General features: G+C 45.1%; 1 protein-coding gene across 6 annotated transcripts in view; it reads left to right on the forward strand.

Annotated features, from left to right (window-relative positions):
• The window catches only part of LOC132377689 (GATA-binding factor 2-like), a 30527-nt gene extending 13176 nt beyond the window's left edge, over positions 1–17351 (forward strand). For 4 of the 6 annotated variants that reach the window (XM_059943917.1, XM_059943918.1, XM_059943921.1 and 1 more), the window contains 5 exons: positions 492–846; positions 1340–1945; positions 4385–4530; positions 6673–6798; positions 15818–17351. In XM_059943917.1, coding sequence (XP_059799900.1) covers positions 612–846; positions 1340–1945; positions 4385–4530; positions 6673–6798; positions 15818–16108 — 1404 coding nt within the window. In that variant the 5' untranslated portion in view covers positions 492–611 and the 3' untranslated portion in view covers positions 16109–17351. Of the gene's footprint in view, positions 1–75; positions 316–491; positions 847–1339; positions 1946–4384; positions 4531–6672; positions 6799–15817 lie in introns of those variants that run through there. The other 2 variants (XM_059943916.1, XM_059943922.1) reach the window with 2 other exon arrangements.
• The last annotated feature ends 1777 nt before the right edge of the window (positions 17352–19128 follow it).

Here is a 19128-nt window from a genome sequence, read left to right on the forward strand (position 1 = left end):
TGTTTGCGATTATTAGTGACTGCGACGCGCTTGTTCATGTCTACTGAAAAGTTGGGCTGGCTGGCGCCAGTGTAGCCATCGGATGGTTTTAGTGATACGAAAAATCAGTGAGGCTTTTCATTTTTGTAACTTCAGCGATCTGCAAACTTTAAGGCATTCTCTCCTGCCCCCACTTTCCTCTGTCTTTGCTTGTGTCGCGCACGCATTTTTAGTGCAGGACAAATGGACCCCATGCGTTCATATCCAACCCTATCAGTGACCTTACCTCCGGCACAAACTGGGAGTTGTTTGTGATCAACAATTTACATGCAACTTGTGAGTAATGTGCTTTTTAATATGTCCATTGTTTGTTTTGGGTCCAGTTCGGTTTTAAAAAGCGCAGCGGCACGCCGACTCTTCTCTCTGTCCCTTTCTGCAAAGGGCGGCTATAGCTCGAATTTAAGGGAAATAAATTCTCTTCGTTAATTGGTGCTGTTTTGCTGGCGTTGCAGGTGTGATCCAGGCGCCAGACGGGGAATCGACCGCCGCTCGAACGTAGGACGCTCGCGGACGGTCCAGATTTGGTCGCCTTAAATTGACCACTTTGGGTTCACAACTCTTTTAAAGCCGCGATGGAAATTGCTACGGACCAGCCGCGGTGGGTGTCGCACCACGCCGTCCTGAACGGGCAACACCCGGAGTCTCACCACCCGAGCCTGTCCCACAATTACATGGAACCCACGCAACTTCTCCCGCCGGATGAGGTCGACGTGTTCTTCAATCATCTCGACGGGCAAGGGAATCCTGTCTCTCCCTACTACAGTAACTCCCCGCACGCCCGAGCGACGGTCTCTTACCGCCCTCACGGTGAGTGTCACTAATCACCCCACCCCCGTTATGATACCCCGAGGATGTGCAATTTCTGCGCCGTGTGTCTGCGCGGTTCTTGCAGCCTCTATTGAAAGGTGTCTACTTCCTCGTATTGATTTTTTTTATTAAAAAAGGGGAAGAAACGTGGGCGCGTTTGTCACCCCACACCTCCCTTGCTATTTCGCTGTGGAGAGAGGGTGGGGGAGCGACGAAAAACCCAACTACTTCCCGGATATGATATCAAAACTGCGAAAACGTAGACTTTAATATTTAATAATTGAGAGTACCACAGTTGTGAGAGCTTCGAGATTCGGAGGCCCCACCGTCCGCGCCCTCTCTCTCCCTCTGCGTTGGAAGTTGGCTAACTTACTTGTGTGCGTGTGTGTGTTTCGCTTTGCGTTGCAAAGGGAAGGACCTGCCAGTCTATTCGCCTCCCTTGTCTTGGCTCGCTGCGAGTTATTAATTAGAATGTCTCATAAATTGTTTGCAGCCCGTCTGTCCGGCGCTCAGGTCTGTGGGCCGCATCTCTTGCACAGCCCTACCATCTCGTGGCTGGACAGCGGCAAGGCGCTCTCGGCCCATCACCACCATCACCACAACGCCGCGGCGTGGACCGTCAGCCCGTTCACCAAGGGGCCACTCCACCCGGCCGGGCCGAGCGGCCTCAGCGTCTACTCCGGAAGCACCTCGGCCACCAGCCTGGCGGCGGCGGCGGCGGCAGCTGTGGCTCACCCGACCTCGCACCACCTCTTCAGCTTCCCGCCCACCCCTCCCAAGGACGCGTCGCCGGATCTGGGGGCTCACAGTACGGTTTCCCCGTCCAACACGGCGGCGGCGGCAGCTGCAGCAGGTCGGCAGGATGATAAGGAATCCATTAAGTATCATGTGTCATTGGCAGAAAGTATGAAAATGGAATGTACTAGGAGTACCATGCCGTCGCTCGGAACCAGCGCGACTTCCACCCATCACCCAATTCCCACTTACCCATCCTATGTTCACGAGTGCAACAACGGCCTTTTCCACCCCAGTGGAATCCTGACCGGCGCCTCCACTAATTTCACACCCAAATCCAGGAGCAAAACACGCTCGTGTGCCGGTAAGCATTCTAAACTTTTAAATTAAAACAACAAACTAAATAATCAGATTAACTCTCAAAATAAACTTCGCTTCAAACGTCCAAGCCCACTGTGACACTATAACTTTGCAAATTTTTATTTCCTTTCACTTCATGACACAAGGATATCTTATAATAAACCCTTTTTATTTCGGATAAAGTATTAAATTTTTTTTAGATCGATTCGTTTAGAATTAAATTTGGAAGCGTGTGCAGGGAAAACCCAAAATAAAGACGTTTTCTCCAAAGAATACGTTTAAAAGTAAACAACATAAATATATATTATGGAGAAAAAAACGATATTTATGTTAATTTTACATTAATGTTACATGCACCTGCTTTTGAATATTTCAAGAGTCTAATTGTGGCCCTCACAAATTAACCCAATAATTAATTAATCTTGAGATATAATTCCCACTCCTATTCGTTATGACGAGGCCCGGTCTTCAAAATGTTTGCCTGCACGTTACAACGCATGCACACTTGATCAGAAGTTTTCAGTGGGCAAGATGCGGGTAGAATGTGGAAACGCCCAGCAATTACCCTCCTCCCACTTCCTCTCCTTCGTCCCTTGATCAGGGTCATGGTCTTCCCTATTTTCCCCCTCCCCGGCACCACCAGTTCCCCCCCCCCCCCCGCACCCCGCAGCCGGTCTCCGTCGGCCTGATCTCCCTCGCACTCAGGGCGAGAGCCCGATGCTGGGTCACATTTACCGCGCTGCAGAAATAAAGACCAATTCTGCCCAGCATTCGCCCCTCTACCCCACCCGAGTGCAGTATCAATCCCAAAATATCCACCGATTTTTTTTAGTTAGCAACTTTCTGCCCCCCCCCCCCATTGTATTCCAATACACCTCCATCGGGTGTTTAGAACAAAAATATTTACTGTATATCTATATATGTGTGTGTATATATAAAACAAAACGGCTTGGGAATATGTTAGAACTGCTAACTAGTAAATTATTCGGTAGTTATATTGTTCATGGTCTTAATTCACCGACTGATTTATTTGATTAACGGGACATTTGCAGCGTTGATTTGCTCTTGTTGATTTGTACAATAAAATTCCGACTCACATCGACTATCGGGCCTTAACCTTGCGCTTTAACCATCTGTTTAATTAGCACATGTCATTGCAACTCCGCTTTCCCTGCTGCTCCAAAAAATAGTCGTCGCTTATTCTCGCACCGGTCTCATTACCCAAGCCTTAAGACGGTTACAATTTGCCCGCACTGTGAAACATCCGCAAGAGTATCTTATTCCTTGCAAGTCGTGCTGAAACAGAACCCTTTAAATCTTAAAAAAAAAACCCTAACAGTTGGGGGGTGTTAAGGTCCCGCTTTTTGGCGAGAAGCTATTTATTATTTTAAAAGTTCCATTAAAAAGGTCCATGCTTCTACTTGGCGGTAAACGTGAGGTAAATTTGAGCAGTTCTTATATTGGCGCTGTGATATACTCAGCGGTGATCATCCCTTAACCTGCTTTGCAAATAGCACGTAATATATCCTAGACTTGGTGGACGGTGATCCGGCTCAGTGCCGGATCAGGTTCCCTTTGGAAAATACACGTTGCAAAATCTGTGTTGATTTCCTGCGGAGCTGATTTTTAAAAAAAAACTGGATTCTGTTTTGTCAAAGAAGGGACTTTTGCAAAGTTATGTCGGCTATCAAAACACGTTTCAGATAGGCTACAAATGATTGTGTGAAAATGCCCCTTTAAAAGGGACATATTCATACTCTGGAATAATTTCAACTATTCGGTTTAATAAAAGCTGGCGCTCTCTCTGTTTTCGTATTGAACAGATATCCATCCGAATTCCTGCCAATGTAACTTGCCCCTTCAATGTATCGCGCTCAAACCAAAGATAACAATTTGTATCTATTTTGTCCAAATACTGACAAGTTCTTCTCCAAATCAGACGATTAGATGGAAATTATTAGAGGGGAAAATATGTATATCATCTGCAATTAGAGTGGGAAGTTACAGTGTGTCCGGCCGAAGGGTTTCGGCCTGAAACATCGACTGACTTTTCCATCGATGCTGCCTGGCCTGCTGAGTTCCTCCAGCATTTTGTGTGTGTTGCTCGGATTTCCAGCATCTTCAGATTTTCTCTTGTTTGGGAAAACAAATGCCAGCATTTTATTACTGGGAGAGTTGGTGCATTGGAACCCGGAGCAGATGGAATAGGGAAATCAGTTCCTCCCCCACCCCTCCTCTCGCTGTATGTAAAGGGCACACGGTTATCTGGAGCGTTTGAACAGAAACACAGGCGTGTACTGTTACTTCCTCAATGTAATCCGAAGCAGTTCTCAGAATAAACGAGCAAACTAATTTGAACTGGCTAATAAGAGTGTGTAGTTGGTCCGATATTTTGTACAGAAGCAGACATGTCAATTTGCTCTTTATCTGTATCTGATTTCAGAGGGCCGAGAATGCGTGAACTGCGGGGCCACCTCCACACCGCTGTGGAGAAGAGACGGTACCGGTCACTACCTGTGTAACGCCTGCGGCCTGTACCACAAGATGAACGGGCAGAACAGACCTCTCATTAAACCCAAAAGGAGATTGGTAGGTTTTTCCAACCTTCGCGACCTTAATAACTATCCTTTGTTTTTCGTTGGGCCTAGGCATAGGATTCACAATATTGTTTAATGTCATAAGTGTAAAGGAGAATGGAATAACTGTAACTCGGCATCCCAATACAGTACCAAAACTCACACACACACACACACACACAAAATAAGATAATGTAATGCATTACGTACAAATCCATGCGGTGGATTGTATGTCCATAAAGTACAGGGACGTGGTGCTTAAGGTGAGGAAACTAGGACTGTGTGCGTGTGTATATATGTGACTCTGTGTGTGAAGAGAGAGGGATGTGTGCTGGAAAAAAATGCTACCTTCGACCATGTGGTGGTTCCCGGAGTTTACAGTTAAAACACTCGAGTGAGAAGATCAATCTTCTTATCAGTCTTCCTATCGTTGCGTTTCAGCGTTAGAGTGTAACGTCTGTGTGTACTTGTGTGCAACCTATCTGTGCGCTAGGGATTGATGGATCCGTTTATGTACACAAGCGTGTGCATTTGTGTATTTATTTACCCCTGTTTGAAGTTAAACGTCTGTCAGGTTTTGTGTGTCTGTGTGTAGGTTGTAATTAAAATCTGCATCAGAGGCTACGGGATTAGCAAAACAAAATCGCTAATGGTTTTTACATATTTCAGCCGGCTGTTTCCCCGCAGTGTAACACCAAACTGACAATAAAGATATTTTAAATATCAGTTACACCGACTAACGTTAAGGGGCTCCGGGCTGTATTCAATCAGTTTCGTTTTAAAATTAAAAGTATTGCTGGCGCGGTTCTGAAACAGCGACTAATTTATACTTATTAAAATAGAATTCGGTGCTAATTAATTTTAACATTGAAAGCGAAGGGCAAATGTTAAGTCCCACGGGAATAACAGAAATAAAAGAAGAATCTCTAGTATTTTTGTCGGGGTTTGTCACTGAACGGTTGGTATTTCCAGGAAGGTGAATCAACGCAGCTTTAATTTAATAATGTTTTTGTTGGGTATTTATTTTCTTTCTAGCGCTAGACTCACTGTGAGATAGTGTCTGGATTTATCCTTGCAGTGTTCCCGATGTGTGTGTGTATATTTTTGTAAAAGTAAAAAAAAACAGTTTTTCTTTGTGGTAATCGGCGATATTTTGCACTTTCGTTTGGGTGGTTTTAAGTAGCCTTTATAAATTCTGACAGCGGGTTCCGCTCCGGATGCCTGTTCGCTGAAGATAAGGAACTCGGCTCTTGTGTTCAGTCAGGGGCGAGAACGGGAGGTCTTCGTTTCTCTAGAGCCGCCTTGTCCAAAATCTCTCCTCATCAGCAAGGGAGAGGAAAGTGCAATTTATTTATGTAGTCACACAAAATGCCTGCAATAGTCGGGATCAAAACTTATTTTTTTTTAACATCGAAACGGGGGATTTTAAATGAGTGATTTAGAAGTTCTGTATCTTCAAGTTCAAGTTTATTGTCATTTGGCTGATTGTCCACAAACGAAACAACCTGTGTCCGGACCACGGTGAAGCCACAACATGTAAAACAATATATTACCAGATTATTTAATAAAATACATATAAAGTGCGCAACACATGTGAGTAGTTCGCTGTCTTAATGACGAGACCTCGGTGGTGGCCGGGTATTTATTAAAATCGGGTTTTCTTCCAGAAACGGCTGCGCTTAAACCCAGCCCATCGCGGTCTTCAATCTAAGTGGAGTGTTTCATGGGGGGACCCCCCCCCCCCCGAAGAATTCACTTGCTGCAGCTCGTTTTTAAAGATGTCTTTGCGGACGATATTGGAATTTCGCTCCAATTTAAAGTCCGCTCTAATCCCCTTTAAGACGCCAACGCGCCCCGCCCGGACAGGACAGCCTTGGGAACTCCTTCGCCAGGCTTTTGCACTTCATCGGCGACAGTTGTCCGAAAGATTTCAGCGTCATTACAGACGGCAGTAATGTTGTCAGTTGACGTGACCGCTCCAAAACCGGCAAGGAAAATCACAGAACATCTTTTTCACTGTAAACCCTGTTGAGTTTCCAGTTCGGGATTCTCCAGTGGCCCGGGGTGGATGGATCACCACGCACTAAATCTCAGATCCTGTTCAAACCCCGCTCCAGCTAATTGCCCGCGTTGTGTTTTTTGTATTTCCACGCAGTCAGCGGCCAGGAGGGCGGGAACATCATGCGCCAATTGTCAGACCACAACCACTACTCTGTGGCGGCGAAATGCCAACGGTGACCCGGTGTGCAACGCCTGTGGCCTTTACTTCAAACTCCACAATGTAAGTAAAATAAAACTCTCTCGTCAAAGGCACCGCGTAATATTTTAATGGACTATAAAAAAATCATCTGAAGGGACAGTTGACAGGAGAGCAAGATCAATTCTTCTCTCTTGCGTTGTGCTTGGTTTTGATGTGGAAAAGGCGATTTAGTGTGCATAAATATTCCTTGTGATTTATTTATCCTGCCTCCCCTCCCCCTCCCACCTCTGTTTTCAAAGCGCATCTTAAAGAACACTCTTAAAGACTGTTTATTTAACCGTGAGGCCCTAGGTAAATTATTGTGTAAAGTTCGACTGATTCTAATCTGCTGTGCCGCTATCTCCGTCATTTGTTGTTGTTTAGAAAGTGAGTGTAATGGCTTAATTAAAATCATCTCTCTCTCTCCCCCTCTCCCTCACACACTGGAACATCTTAAACAATTAACTTGTCCCAAATCAACAGTCACCATTTTAGGTGCAGTATGAAGGATCAAAGTGTGTATACTATATGTAACCTTGAGATTCCACTCGTTACAAGCAGCCACAAACAAAGAAACCCTGTAGAACCCATTGAAAAATGACTCAAACTCCCAATGTGTTAGAAAAAAAATCAAATCATGCAAGCAATAAAAGTTAGCAAATAACATTCAGAACTGAACTTTACAGAAGTGAGCCCACAGCCCTGAAGCCCTACATCACTGCAGGAACCTGTTAGTTACTGGCCACAGCCTCAGTTCAGCGCAGAGCTGAGTAAACCTTGTGAGCAGCAAGCTGTGCACCAGCCCGTCCCTCGCCTCTAGTGCTGACTCCCAATCTGGCCTGGTGGCCAGACGAATAAATCCCTCACCCTCGGACACAGGCCCTGTTCCTTTGATATGTTCTCAGGTCTGGGTCCTGTCTGCTTAATTTGGCCCATGCCTGACCTTTCTAGTCTGGCCTGATGCTTAAATCCATCAAACGTTGGCTAATTCCTCGCTCAATGTTTGACTGAATACAACCCTGAGATTCACTTTCTCGTGGGGCATTCACAGTAAGCACAGAGACGCACAGTGGAATTGATGAAAATCTGCACACGAAGATGTTCGAATGTTCAAAATACAACAAATAGTACAAAGACAAAAAAGAAAAAATAATAGATTTGTGAACATGAGTTGCACACAATGAGTTAAAGTACAGTGAATTACATGAACAAAGTGTCATTTCCCATTCCCTTTGCTGACCGTCCTTCTCTACAATTACCAACATTTTAAATTAAACATGACAACATATTGTGCATATCAGGTTAGATATCTACCTCTGGGAGTTTTAAGGCAGATTTTTTTTCTTTTCACTATTACACTGAATTGACTTCTTCCCAAGTGTTTTAAAAAAAAGCTCCAGTTTACATTTAAAAAGCAGATGTGGCCAAGCAGGCTGGAGTTGGATAAGTGCATGTCCTTTCCAAAGGATTCTCCTGATTTATAAACTTAGGTGATGATACCTTTCTGTTTACTTTCTCCCAATTGTCCAAAGTACTTGAGAGCAGAAACTTTGACACACCGTGTCCATGAATCCATCGGCACTACCTCACTCTTCTTTCTTGCTGCGACTTTGATTTATTTTGTATTTATAGTAGTTTTATACCTTTTGTACTGCTGCTGCAAAACAAACTTCAGAACATTTAATTCAGTGCTGATAAACCCGATTCCGATTATTCGCCTCCACCCCATCCACAGAGCCAAACACCTTCCCGGTGAAAAAATGTCTTCTTTAAACATCTTACCTCCTGACCCCAAATGTTTGTCGTTCAGTATTAGATGCCTTTGCTATCGGTAGTCTTCCCTGTTGGTCATCACCATCATTATGTCAAACATCATTACGTATGATGCAGGTGATCATGGTCTTTCCGTGACCATGATTGTCCTTGGCAAATTTTTCTACAGAAGTGGTTTGCCATTGCCTCCTTCAGGGCAGTGTCTTTACAAGATGGGTGACTCCAGCCGTTTTCAATACCCTTCAGAGATTGTCTGCCTGACGTCAGTGGTCACATAACCAGGACTTCTGATATGTACGAGCTGCTCATACAACCATCCTCCACCTGCTCCCGTGGCTTCACTGGACCCTTACCGAGGGTGACCTGCAGGCTCAGCAGAGGGAAAGAGCGCTCTCTGTGCCTCCTTCGGTAGACATCTACTTCCACCTCGCCACCCGATCTATGTCTCAAACAATGTTGCCTACCTTATTTTAATTTTTAAAGAAGAGACTTGCATGATTTAAGATCTGGTGCAGCAGGTAGAGTAGTGTTTAGCGGAATGCTGTCAGGAGTTTGTGTGTTTGCCCCCTGACCACATGTGTTTCATCCGGGCGCTCCATTTTCCATCCAAAATAAATGGGTTAGAGTTAGTGAGTTGTGGACATGCTACGGTGGCACAGGAAGTGTGGTGACGCTTGTGGGCTGCCCCCAGCACATCCTCGGATTGTGTGGGTGTTGGTGCATTTCACTGTTTGTATGTTTCCATGTTTTGATGGACACATGACAAATAAAGTTAATCTACTCTAATCCTTATCCATGCCTGTCTTAATTTTCCTAACTTTTTAAAAATTTTAATGAAAGAAAAACTTTCATCATTTTAAGTCCACACTCTCACTATTTACTTGGTTTTGTGGCTTCTTTGCTCACCCTATCTGTGACCCGTTTACAGGAGAGATGCAAGGCCAGCATTGATTCCCGATTCCCGATGGCCTTCGAAAAGGTGTTAGGGGGAGCCATCTTCAGCACTATCATGTGTGGTGAAGGTGTCCCCCACACTGACAATTCGAGGGTGATGATATAGGGTGGGATGTAGTTCGGAGGGGAACATTAGGGTGGTGGTGCAGACAAAAGAGACAGCAGATGCTGCAAAATAAAACAAACACAGAGTGCTTCAAAAGCGCAGAGGGCCGAGCAGCTTCTGTAGAGACAGAAGGTAACAATTGCTGTTTCAATCTGAGACTGAAAGGGAAAGGTCCTAATATAGGGTTTAAATTGACACTCCCAGCTACCTTGATGACACATCCCACATTGTCAGATACAGATCAGATTTATGTCATATGTACATTGAAATGTGTCATTTTTGTTAGAGCAGATCATAAGAAATGTTGAGCGAGAGATTAGTTTTCTTAAGAGAGAGAGAGGTTAGTGCGCCCCCCTTCTCTTTCCCCCATGGTCCACTGTCCTCTCCTATCAGAATCTTTCTTCTTCAGCACTTTGCCACTTCCACCTATCACCTCCCAGCTTCTTATTTCACCCCTCACCCACTCTTCTAGCTTCACCTATCATCTTCTAGGCAGCCTCCTTCCTCTCCCCTACCTTCTTATTCTGGATTCTTCCCCCTGCTTTCTCAGTCCTGGTGATGGGTCTCAGCCTGAAATGTCGACTGTTTATTGATCTCCATCGATACTGCCTGACCTGCTGAGTTCCTCCAGCATTTTGTGTGTGTTGCTCTGGATTTCTTTCATGGTGTGATTCAATGTACATGTGAAATATAAATCTGATTGAAACAATGACTGAGATCTTCTGCTTCTACAGCTGCTGCTTGGCCTTCTGTGCTGTTAAAGCATCCTGTTTTTGTTTTAGAGTACAGCATCTGCTGCCTCTTTAGTTCACACCACCACTTTAATGTTCCTCTAATTCTTGATACCCCAATCCTGGAAGAGAAAAAGATTGTGTGCCCCTCATTATTTTATAAACTTTTAGAAGTTTGTTCATTATGTGTTGTGTTGTATGATGTAGATGGCCATGATTGTTCTTGGCAAATTATTCTACAGAAGTGGTTTGCCATTGCCTTCTTCTGGGCAGTGTCTTTATAAGACAGGTGACCCCAGCCATTATCAATATTCTTCAGAGATTGTTCGCCTAGCATCAGTGGTCACAAAACCAGGACTTGTGATCTGCACCAGCTGCTCATACGACCATCCACCGCCTGCTCCCGTGGCTTTAAGGTGACCCTGGTCCAGGGGGCTACACCTTGAACGACCTGCCATCTACCTCCTTTAGAGGCATACCTACACCCTACCACCCTACTTTTATAAGATTACTACTTTTCCCCAACAAAGCAATGAAAAAGCCTCACAGTGCTTGACCTTTCTCCATAACTCAGTCCTTTGTATCCTAGCAACATCTTCATAGATCTTCTCTGCACTCTTTCCAGCTGACAAAAATGTTTCCTGCACTTGAGGACCTGAGTTACAGGGAAAATTTGAATGGGTTAGGACTTTATTTCCTGGAGAGTTAGGGGAGATTTGATGGAGGTATATAAAATGATGAGGGGGATAGATAGGGTAAATGCAAGTAGACTTTTCCCACTGAGGATGGGTGAGACCAGAACTAGAGATCATAGGTTAAGGGTGAAAGGTGAAATATTTAAGGGGAACCTGAGGATATTCAGGGGATTCAGAGGGTGGTGTGAGAGGGAATGAGCTGCTGGTGGAAGTGGTGGATGTTGGTTTGATTGCAACAGTAGAGAAATACAGAAAGGTACCCATTTGTGAGAGGTATGGTGGGCTGTTTAGGTGAGCATACCTGTGGTACATAGAATAGTTAGTATGATTTTCCCATAAGACACAGGAGCAGAATTAGGCCATTTGGCCCATTAAGTCTGTTCCGCAATTCCATCATTGCCTATTTTTTATGCATCTCCATTTATCGTCCATTTATTATCATGTGGATAGTCAGAGGCTTTTTCTCAGGGCTGAAATGGTTGCCACAATAGGACACAGGTTGAAGGTGCTGGAGAGTAGGTACAGAGGAGATGTCAGGGGTAAGTTTTTTACTCTGAGAGTGGTGAGTGTGTGGAATGGGCTGCCGGCAACGGTGGTGGAGGCGGATACGATAGGGTCTTTTAAGAAACTTTTAGATAGTTACATGGAGCTTGGTAAAATAGAGGGCTATGGGGAAGCCTAGTAATTTCTAAGGTAGGGATGTGTTTGGTACAACTTTGTGGGCCGAAGGGCCTGTAATGTGCTGTAGCTTTTCTATGTTTCTATCTCAATCCCATTTTCCTGCCTTCTCCCCTTTGACACCCTTACCAATCAAGAACCACTGGTTTAAATATATCCAGTGTCTTGGCCTCCATGTCTGTCTCTGGCAATGAATTCCACAGATTCACCATCCTCTGGCTAAAGAAATTCCTCCTTCTCACTGTTCGAAATGGACGTCCTTACATTCTCAAACTGCCCTTTTGTCTAAGACTCCCCCACTACAGGAAATATCCTCTCCACGCCTACCCCATCCAGGCCTTTCAGTGGTGGAGCATTGGTGCTGTAGGTAGAGCCGCTGCCTCACCGCTCCAGGGACCCGAGTTCAGTGCTGACCTGGAATGCTTTCTCTGTGGAGTTAGCATGGTCTTCATGCGACTGCATGTGTTTCTCCTGGTTTCCTACATTCCAAAATCCTGCTGTTGGGTTCATTGGCTGCAGTAAGTGATATCGGCCAATGATATCAGTAAGTGATGACGATGATCAGAACATAAGTCCTGGAGGCTGAGGAGAGAGCTGATGGAGGTTTATGGAAATAAGGAGAGGTATATTTAGTGTAGAAAGGCTGTTTTTTTTTTTCTCAGCCTGTACATCTATATGAAATGCTGTCACAGGAAAGTAGCATTAGGACCCGTCACCACCCAGCACAAACTCTCTTCTCGCTGCTGCCACCAGGAAGGAGGTACAGGAGCCTCAGTACTCACAGCAGCAGATTCAGGAACAGTTACTACCCCTCAACCATCAGGCTCTTGAATAAAGGGGATAAAATCACTTACCACAACAACGAACAGTCCCCACAACCTATGGACTCACCTTCTTTTCATCTTATGTTTTCAATATTTATTGCTTATTTACTTATTATTATTTCTTTCCTTTTGTATTTTCACAATTTTCTGTCTTTTGCCTACTTGTTGAACACCAAAGCTGGTGTTCATTGATTCTGTTATGGTTATTATTCTATGGATTTATTGAGTATGCCTGCAAGAAAATGAATCTCACGGTTGTATATTACAAAAATGTACTGATTAAAGAAACACTTCGAACTTTGAACCTTAATACCACACCTTTTAAGGTGAGAGGGTCTAAGTTCAAAGGAGATGTGTGGGTGCCTTGAATGTGCTTCTCCTTTAGAGCAGAGATGAGGAGGAATTTCTTTAGGCAGAGGGTGGTGAATCTGTGGAATTCATTCCCACAAATAGCTGTGGAGGTCAAGTCATGGGGTGTTTCTAAAGCGGAGATGGATTCTTGATTAGCCAAGGTGTTAAAGGTTATGGGGAGAAGGCAGGAGAATGGGGTGGAGAGGGATAATACATCAGCCATGATGGAATAAGGGCAGACTATATGGGCCAAATGGCCGTATTCTGCTCCTATTCTTGTGGGCTGGAGTGGTGGTGGAGGAGCATTTAAGAATTTCTTGGGCGGAATGTGTGTGGAATGGAGGGGTAAGGACCGTGTGCAGGCAGTGGCGATTAGTGTATTGTGAAGTTAATTAGCTCATCCATCGTAGCCCAAAGGGCCTGTCCTGTACTCTACAGTCTATAAGAGAGAATAATTTGCAGTAGTAGAGGGAAATGAGAGGGGGTTGCTCTGTTGTAATGAGTGAAGATTAAAGATTAGCTTTATTTGTCACATGTACATTGAAATATCGAAACAGATAGTTGCATCAATGATCAACACAGACAGAGGAAGAACGGGGGGACAGTCTGCGGGTCACCACACCTCCCTCACTAACATAGCTTGCCCACTGCTTACTAACCCTAACCCGTATGCCTTCAGACTGTGGAAAGAAAGCGGGGTGCCTGGAGGAACCCATAGGGTCACAGGGAGAAAGTACAGACTCTTACAGACAGTGAGGGAAATTGAAACCGGGTCACTGGTGTGGTAATAGTGCTGTGCTAATCACTGCGCTACTGTGACATTACTCACTGTGGTTAGTAAGGTTGTCCTCTCCTCTCCTTAATTGAGAGGTTGATCTCCTCTCATTTAAGTAAATTCAGTGGCCAGACTCAGGTACCTCTTGTATCTAATAAAATGGTCACCGAGTGTATGTTTGGTCTTCTGCTGCCGTAGCCAATCCACACCAAGGTTCGACATGTGCGTTCAGAGATACTCTTCTGCACACCACTGTTGTAATGTGTGGTTATTTGAGTTACTGTCGCCTTCCTAGACAATAGACAATAGGTGCAGAAGTAGACCATTCGGCCCTTCAAGCCTGCACCACCATTTTGAGATAATGGCTGATCAATTACTATCAATACCCTGTTCCTGCCTTGTCCCCATATCCCTTGATTCCCCTATCCATAAGATACCTGTCTAGCTCCTTCTTGAAAGCATCCAGAGAATTGGCCTCCACTACCTTCCAAGGCAGTGCATTCCAGACCCCCACAACTCTCTGGGAGAAGAAGTTTTTCCTTAACTCTGTCCTAAATGACTTACCCCTTATTCTCAAACCATGCCCTCTGGTACTGGACTCTCCCAGCATCTGGAACATATTTCCTGCCTCTATCTTGTCCAATCCCTTAATAATCTTATATGTTTCAATCAGATCCCCTCTCAATCTCCTTAATTCCAGCGCTTACAAGCCCAGTCTCTCTAACCTTTCTGCGTAAGACAGTCCAGACATCCCAGGAATTAACCTCGTGAATCTACGCTGCACTTCCTCTACAGCCAGGATGTCCTTCCTTAACCCTGGAGACCAAAACTGTACACAATACTCCAGGTGTGGTCTCACCAGGGCTCTGTACAAATGCAAGAGGATTTCCTTGCTCTTGTACTCAATTCCCTTTGTAATAAAGGCCAACATTCCATTAGCCTTCTTCACTGCCTGCTGCACTTGTTCATTCACCTTCAGTGACTGATGAACAAGGACTCCGAGATCTCTTTGTATTTCTCCCTTACCCAACTCTACACCGTTCAGATAATAATCTGCCTTCCTGTTCTTACTCCCAAAGTGGATAATTCTCACACTTATTCACATTAAACGCCATCTGCCAAGTATCTGTCCACTCACCCAGCCTATCCAAGTCACCCTGAATTCTCCTAACATCCTCATCACATGTCACACTGCCACCCAGCTTAGTATCATCAGCTAATTTGCTGATGTTATTTTCTATGCCTTCATCCAAATCGTTAACGTAAATGGTAAACAGCTGTGGTCCTAATACCGAGCCCTGTGGCACCCCACTAGTCACCACCTGCCATTCCGAGAAACACCCATTCACCGCTACCCTTTGCTTTCTATCTGCCAACCAGTTTTCTATCCATGTCAATGTCTTCCCCCCAATACCATGAGTGACTTTACCCACCAATCTCCTATTGGGACCTTCCTGTCAGCTTGAACCAGTCCGGCTATTCTCCTCGGACCTCTCATTAACAAGGCGCTTTTGCCCACAGAACTTAAGCACACTGGATGCCTTTAGTTTTTCACACCATTCTCTATAAACTCTTGGGACCGTTGTGTGTGAAAATCCCAGGAGATCAGCAGTTTCTGAGATACTCAAACCACCCCATCTGGCACTAACATCCACTCAATGGTCAAAGTCACTTAGATCTTATTCCTTCCCCATTCTGATGTTTGGTCTGAAAAATGCCTGAACCTCTTGACCATGGCTGCATGCTTTTATGCATTGAGTTGGTGCCACCTGATTGGCTGATCAGATAATTGCATTAATGAGCAGCCGTCCCTAATAACTAGTGTGCTACCATACCATAGTAGTTATTGTGGCTGTATTACAGCTCAGGGTGTCAGAGTTCAAAGTTCAGTTTTGGTGCCATCTGTAAGGAGTTTGAACCTTTTCCCCATGACTGCTTGGGTTTCCTCCAGGTGCTCTGGTTTCCTCCCACATTCCAAAGATGTATGGGTTAGTAGGTAAGTTGTCCTGTGATTAGGTTTGGGTTATTTATGTGGGTTGCTGAACGGGGCAAGTTTATTTGGTTAGAAGGGCCTGGTCCACGCTCTATCTCCAAATAAAAATAAAAGATTAATTGGCCACTGAATGTAGGTGTATCTAACAGAGACCATGTTCTTTTCTGCTCTGGGCTTTTAGGTGAACAGACCCCTCACTATGAAGAAGGAGGGGATTCAAACACGCAACAGGAAGATGTCCAGCAAGTCGAAGAAGAACAAGAGGATGTCAGATGGCTTCGAGGAACTGTCCAAGTGCATGCAGGACAAGGCCTCATCCTTTAGCCTGGCCGGACATATGCAGCACATGGGACACCTGCCTCCTTTCAGTCATGCCAGCCACATGCTGCCCACCCCCACCCCTATCCACCCAACGTCCAGCCTCTCCTTCGGGCACCCGCACCCCTCCAGCATGGTGACCGCCATGGGCTAGTGGGGGGGGAGCAAGACTCCCCCCCCCCTCTGGCGGGCGATGAGAAATGGAACAGGAGAGAAGGGCAGTGAAGAAAAACATACAAGAGGCTTTTGCCATCATCTTTTCCAAAGCCAGAAAGATTGAGGACGGACTTGGTGCGTGGTGGTTGGTGGACGGGCCCTGACCCCAGCTGGCATTGCAGGACTCATGGGAAGCAAGATTGGAGTCAAACCGAAAAGAGTTTTACCTGCTCAGCGAAGAAGCAGGAAGGCAGTGATGGGTTTGGTTTGCTTGCTTCGAACTGGGAGGCACACGGAGGCAGAACCACGCTGGACACCTTGCAAAGCAACTTTGTTTCTTGGTGTTGATGTGAATATTGTAAATCAGAGAATTTGGGGGTAAAAGGTTTGCAAAAACCTAATAGCTTATGCTGGATTTCTTTCATTACTTGCAGTTAAACAAAAACACTCAAAAAAATTAAGCAAGGCCACTTAACTTTGAAGTATATTTCTTTCCATTTGAATTGTTTTAATTAATTCATGTTGTGTGATATTTTATCTCATTTTATGGAGGGTTTTGTCCTGATTCTGAGGCTTTGTCATGGGGTCAGGGTCAAAGAGAAGAGAGGTCATAGGCTGTCGGTTGGTTCGGGGGAGGGATCGGAGTGATTGAAGGGTTTGGTTAACTGGTCTGTGTTTGGTTAATTGGGATGTGGAACCAAAGAAATGTTGGTTACAGGATTAGGCTCAATCCACACCACCCCCTCTTCAATCATATCCCCCCACCATCTCTTCCCTCCACGGACAGCTATGGAGGCCAAATTAATGGGTCTAGTTAATACTAAGGCTCTTGGGTTTTTGATCAGTAAAGACCTAAAAGGTTATGGGGAGAAGGCAGGAGAATAGGGTTGAGAGAGAAAATAAATTAGCCACGATCGAAAGGCAAAGTAGACAGTGGGCTGATCACCCTAATTTTGCTCCTATGTCTTGGGGTCTTGTGAATGTAGGAGGAAACTAGCCAAATACCTCACTGTCCTTCAGTGACTCTGAGTAAGCATAAGAAAGGATTATGTCCAAATATGACCGCTTCATCGTCCAATAGCCAGCTGGTATTGATAGATGAGTTCTGCCTGATGCAAGAGGTATTGGTTGGGTATCATCCATTGTGGAGAATCTAGATCCTTCAGCAAAGAGGGGTGGGTGGAGCGGTGGAGGAGTGCAGACAAGAGCCTGTGGTTTTTAACAAATCCCCCCCCCCTCCCGTACTTTAAGCTCAGTTTTCACCGTTGGAAAGGCACCAACATCTGAATGGGCAGAAGTGATTTCAATGTAGATGAGTGACTTGTATATTTTTAATTGGTCATTCTCAGGCAAATATGTAAATCAGAGCTCTTTTAAAAAGTTTTGCATCCCACATCTCACTTTAAACAGGTTCTTCTTCCTTCTCTCAGTTTAAAAGTATCACCGTAGCTTTAATTTCTGCCAACCGAGAGGATGGGGGTGGGCATACAGGGAGCATTGCTGGTTATCATGGTCTGTTGTGTAGTCATCTTCTTAACCACAACATTAAAACAGGTCATAGCTTGTAGTCAAGAAACCTTTCTCTCCCCTCCCCCTTATCTCTTCTTCCTTTCTCCATTCTTGCTCCACTCTCACCCTTAATTTCTCCTCCCTCTGGTTCCCCTCCTCCCTCCCTTTCTGCCACTCTCCTCTCCAATCAAATTCCTTCTTCTTCAGCCCTTTACCTCTTTTGCCTAACACCTCCCAGCGTCTCCCTTCATCCACTCTCGCCCACCCATCTTCCCCCTCACCTGGTCTTACCTATCATCTGCCAGCTTGCACTCCTTCCCCTCCCCTATCTTTTCGTTTTGCCTTCTTCCCCCCCACCCCCCATCCTTTCCAGTCCTGGTGAAGGTCCTGGCAAAAATGTCGCCTGTTTATTCCTCTCCATAGACGCTGCCTGACCTTCTGAGTCCCTCCAGCACATTGTGTGAGTTGCTCAAGATTTCCACCACCTGCAGAATCTTTTGTCATGAAATTTGTTGTTTTGTGCTGGCAGGACAGGGCAAAGACAAAACTGGCTACAAATTACAAAATTACACAGAGCAAAAAAATAGGAAAAACGAGGCAGTGTTCATGGGTTCATGGACCATTCAGAAATCTGGTGGTGGAGGGGAAAAAGCTGTTCCAGAATCATTGAGTGAGGGTCTTAGTAATGAAAGGAGGGCATGGCGTAAATGGTGAGGGTCCGTAGTAACGGATGCTGCCTTGAGGCACCCTCTCTTGAAGGTATCCTTGACGGTGGGGGGGGTTGTTTCCGTGATGGAGCTGGCCACGTGGACAGCTGTTGGCAGCCTCTTGCAATCCTGTGTATTGGAGTTTGTAGTAAGTTGACAAAACCTCTTCATAGCACAGTCAAAATCAGGGCTTAACAGCGGGAACAGTGTGCTAGAGAAAAGGGGAATTTGACAGCATATCAAGATGAGGTAGTTCAAGACTTGATTTGAGAGGAGGGTTAGACATGGGTCTAATTTCTCTATGATAAGATCCAAAAACAACGTGAGATTTAAGTTAAATCTTGCTAGCTATATCCTCAGGACTTAACAGAAGGAGGAAATCATAAACATAAGAGATTCTGCAGATGCTGGAAATCCAGAGTAACACACAAAATGCTGGAAGAAGTCAATAGGTCAGGCAGCATCAATAGAGAGGAATAAACAGTCCTCTTATTCTGCTTAGTCCCATGGACCTACACCTGGATCATAGCTTCTTGTTTACATCTTCAAAAAACTCAGCCAGATTTTCAGAACGTGCATAAATGTGTCCATGCACAAAGCTATGCCAACTATCCCTAATCGGTCCCTCTCTTTCCAAATGCTTATCCCGCAGAGTCCCACTAGCAACGTACCTACTGCAAATACAGAGTGATAGGGAGTCATATGAGTGCTACAGCACAGAAACAGGCCCTTCAGTCCATCTATTCCTTACTGAACTCTTCCTCAGCCCCATTAACACATCATAGTCCTCAATACCCCTCCC

This window comes from Hypanus sabinus, chromosome 19 (genome assembly GCF_030144855.1).
Source record: "Hypanus sabinus isolate sHypSab1 chromosome 19, sHypSab1.hap1, whole genome shotgun sequence".
In the NCBI taxonomy this organism is placed as follows: Eukaryota; Metazoa; Chordata; class Chondrichthyes; order Myliobatiformes; family Dasyatidae; genus Hypanus; species Hypanus sabinus.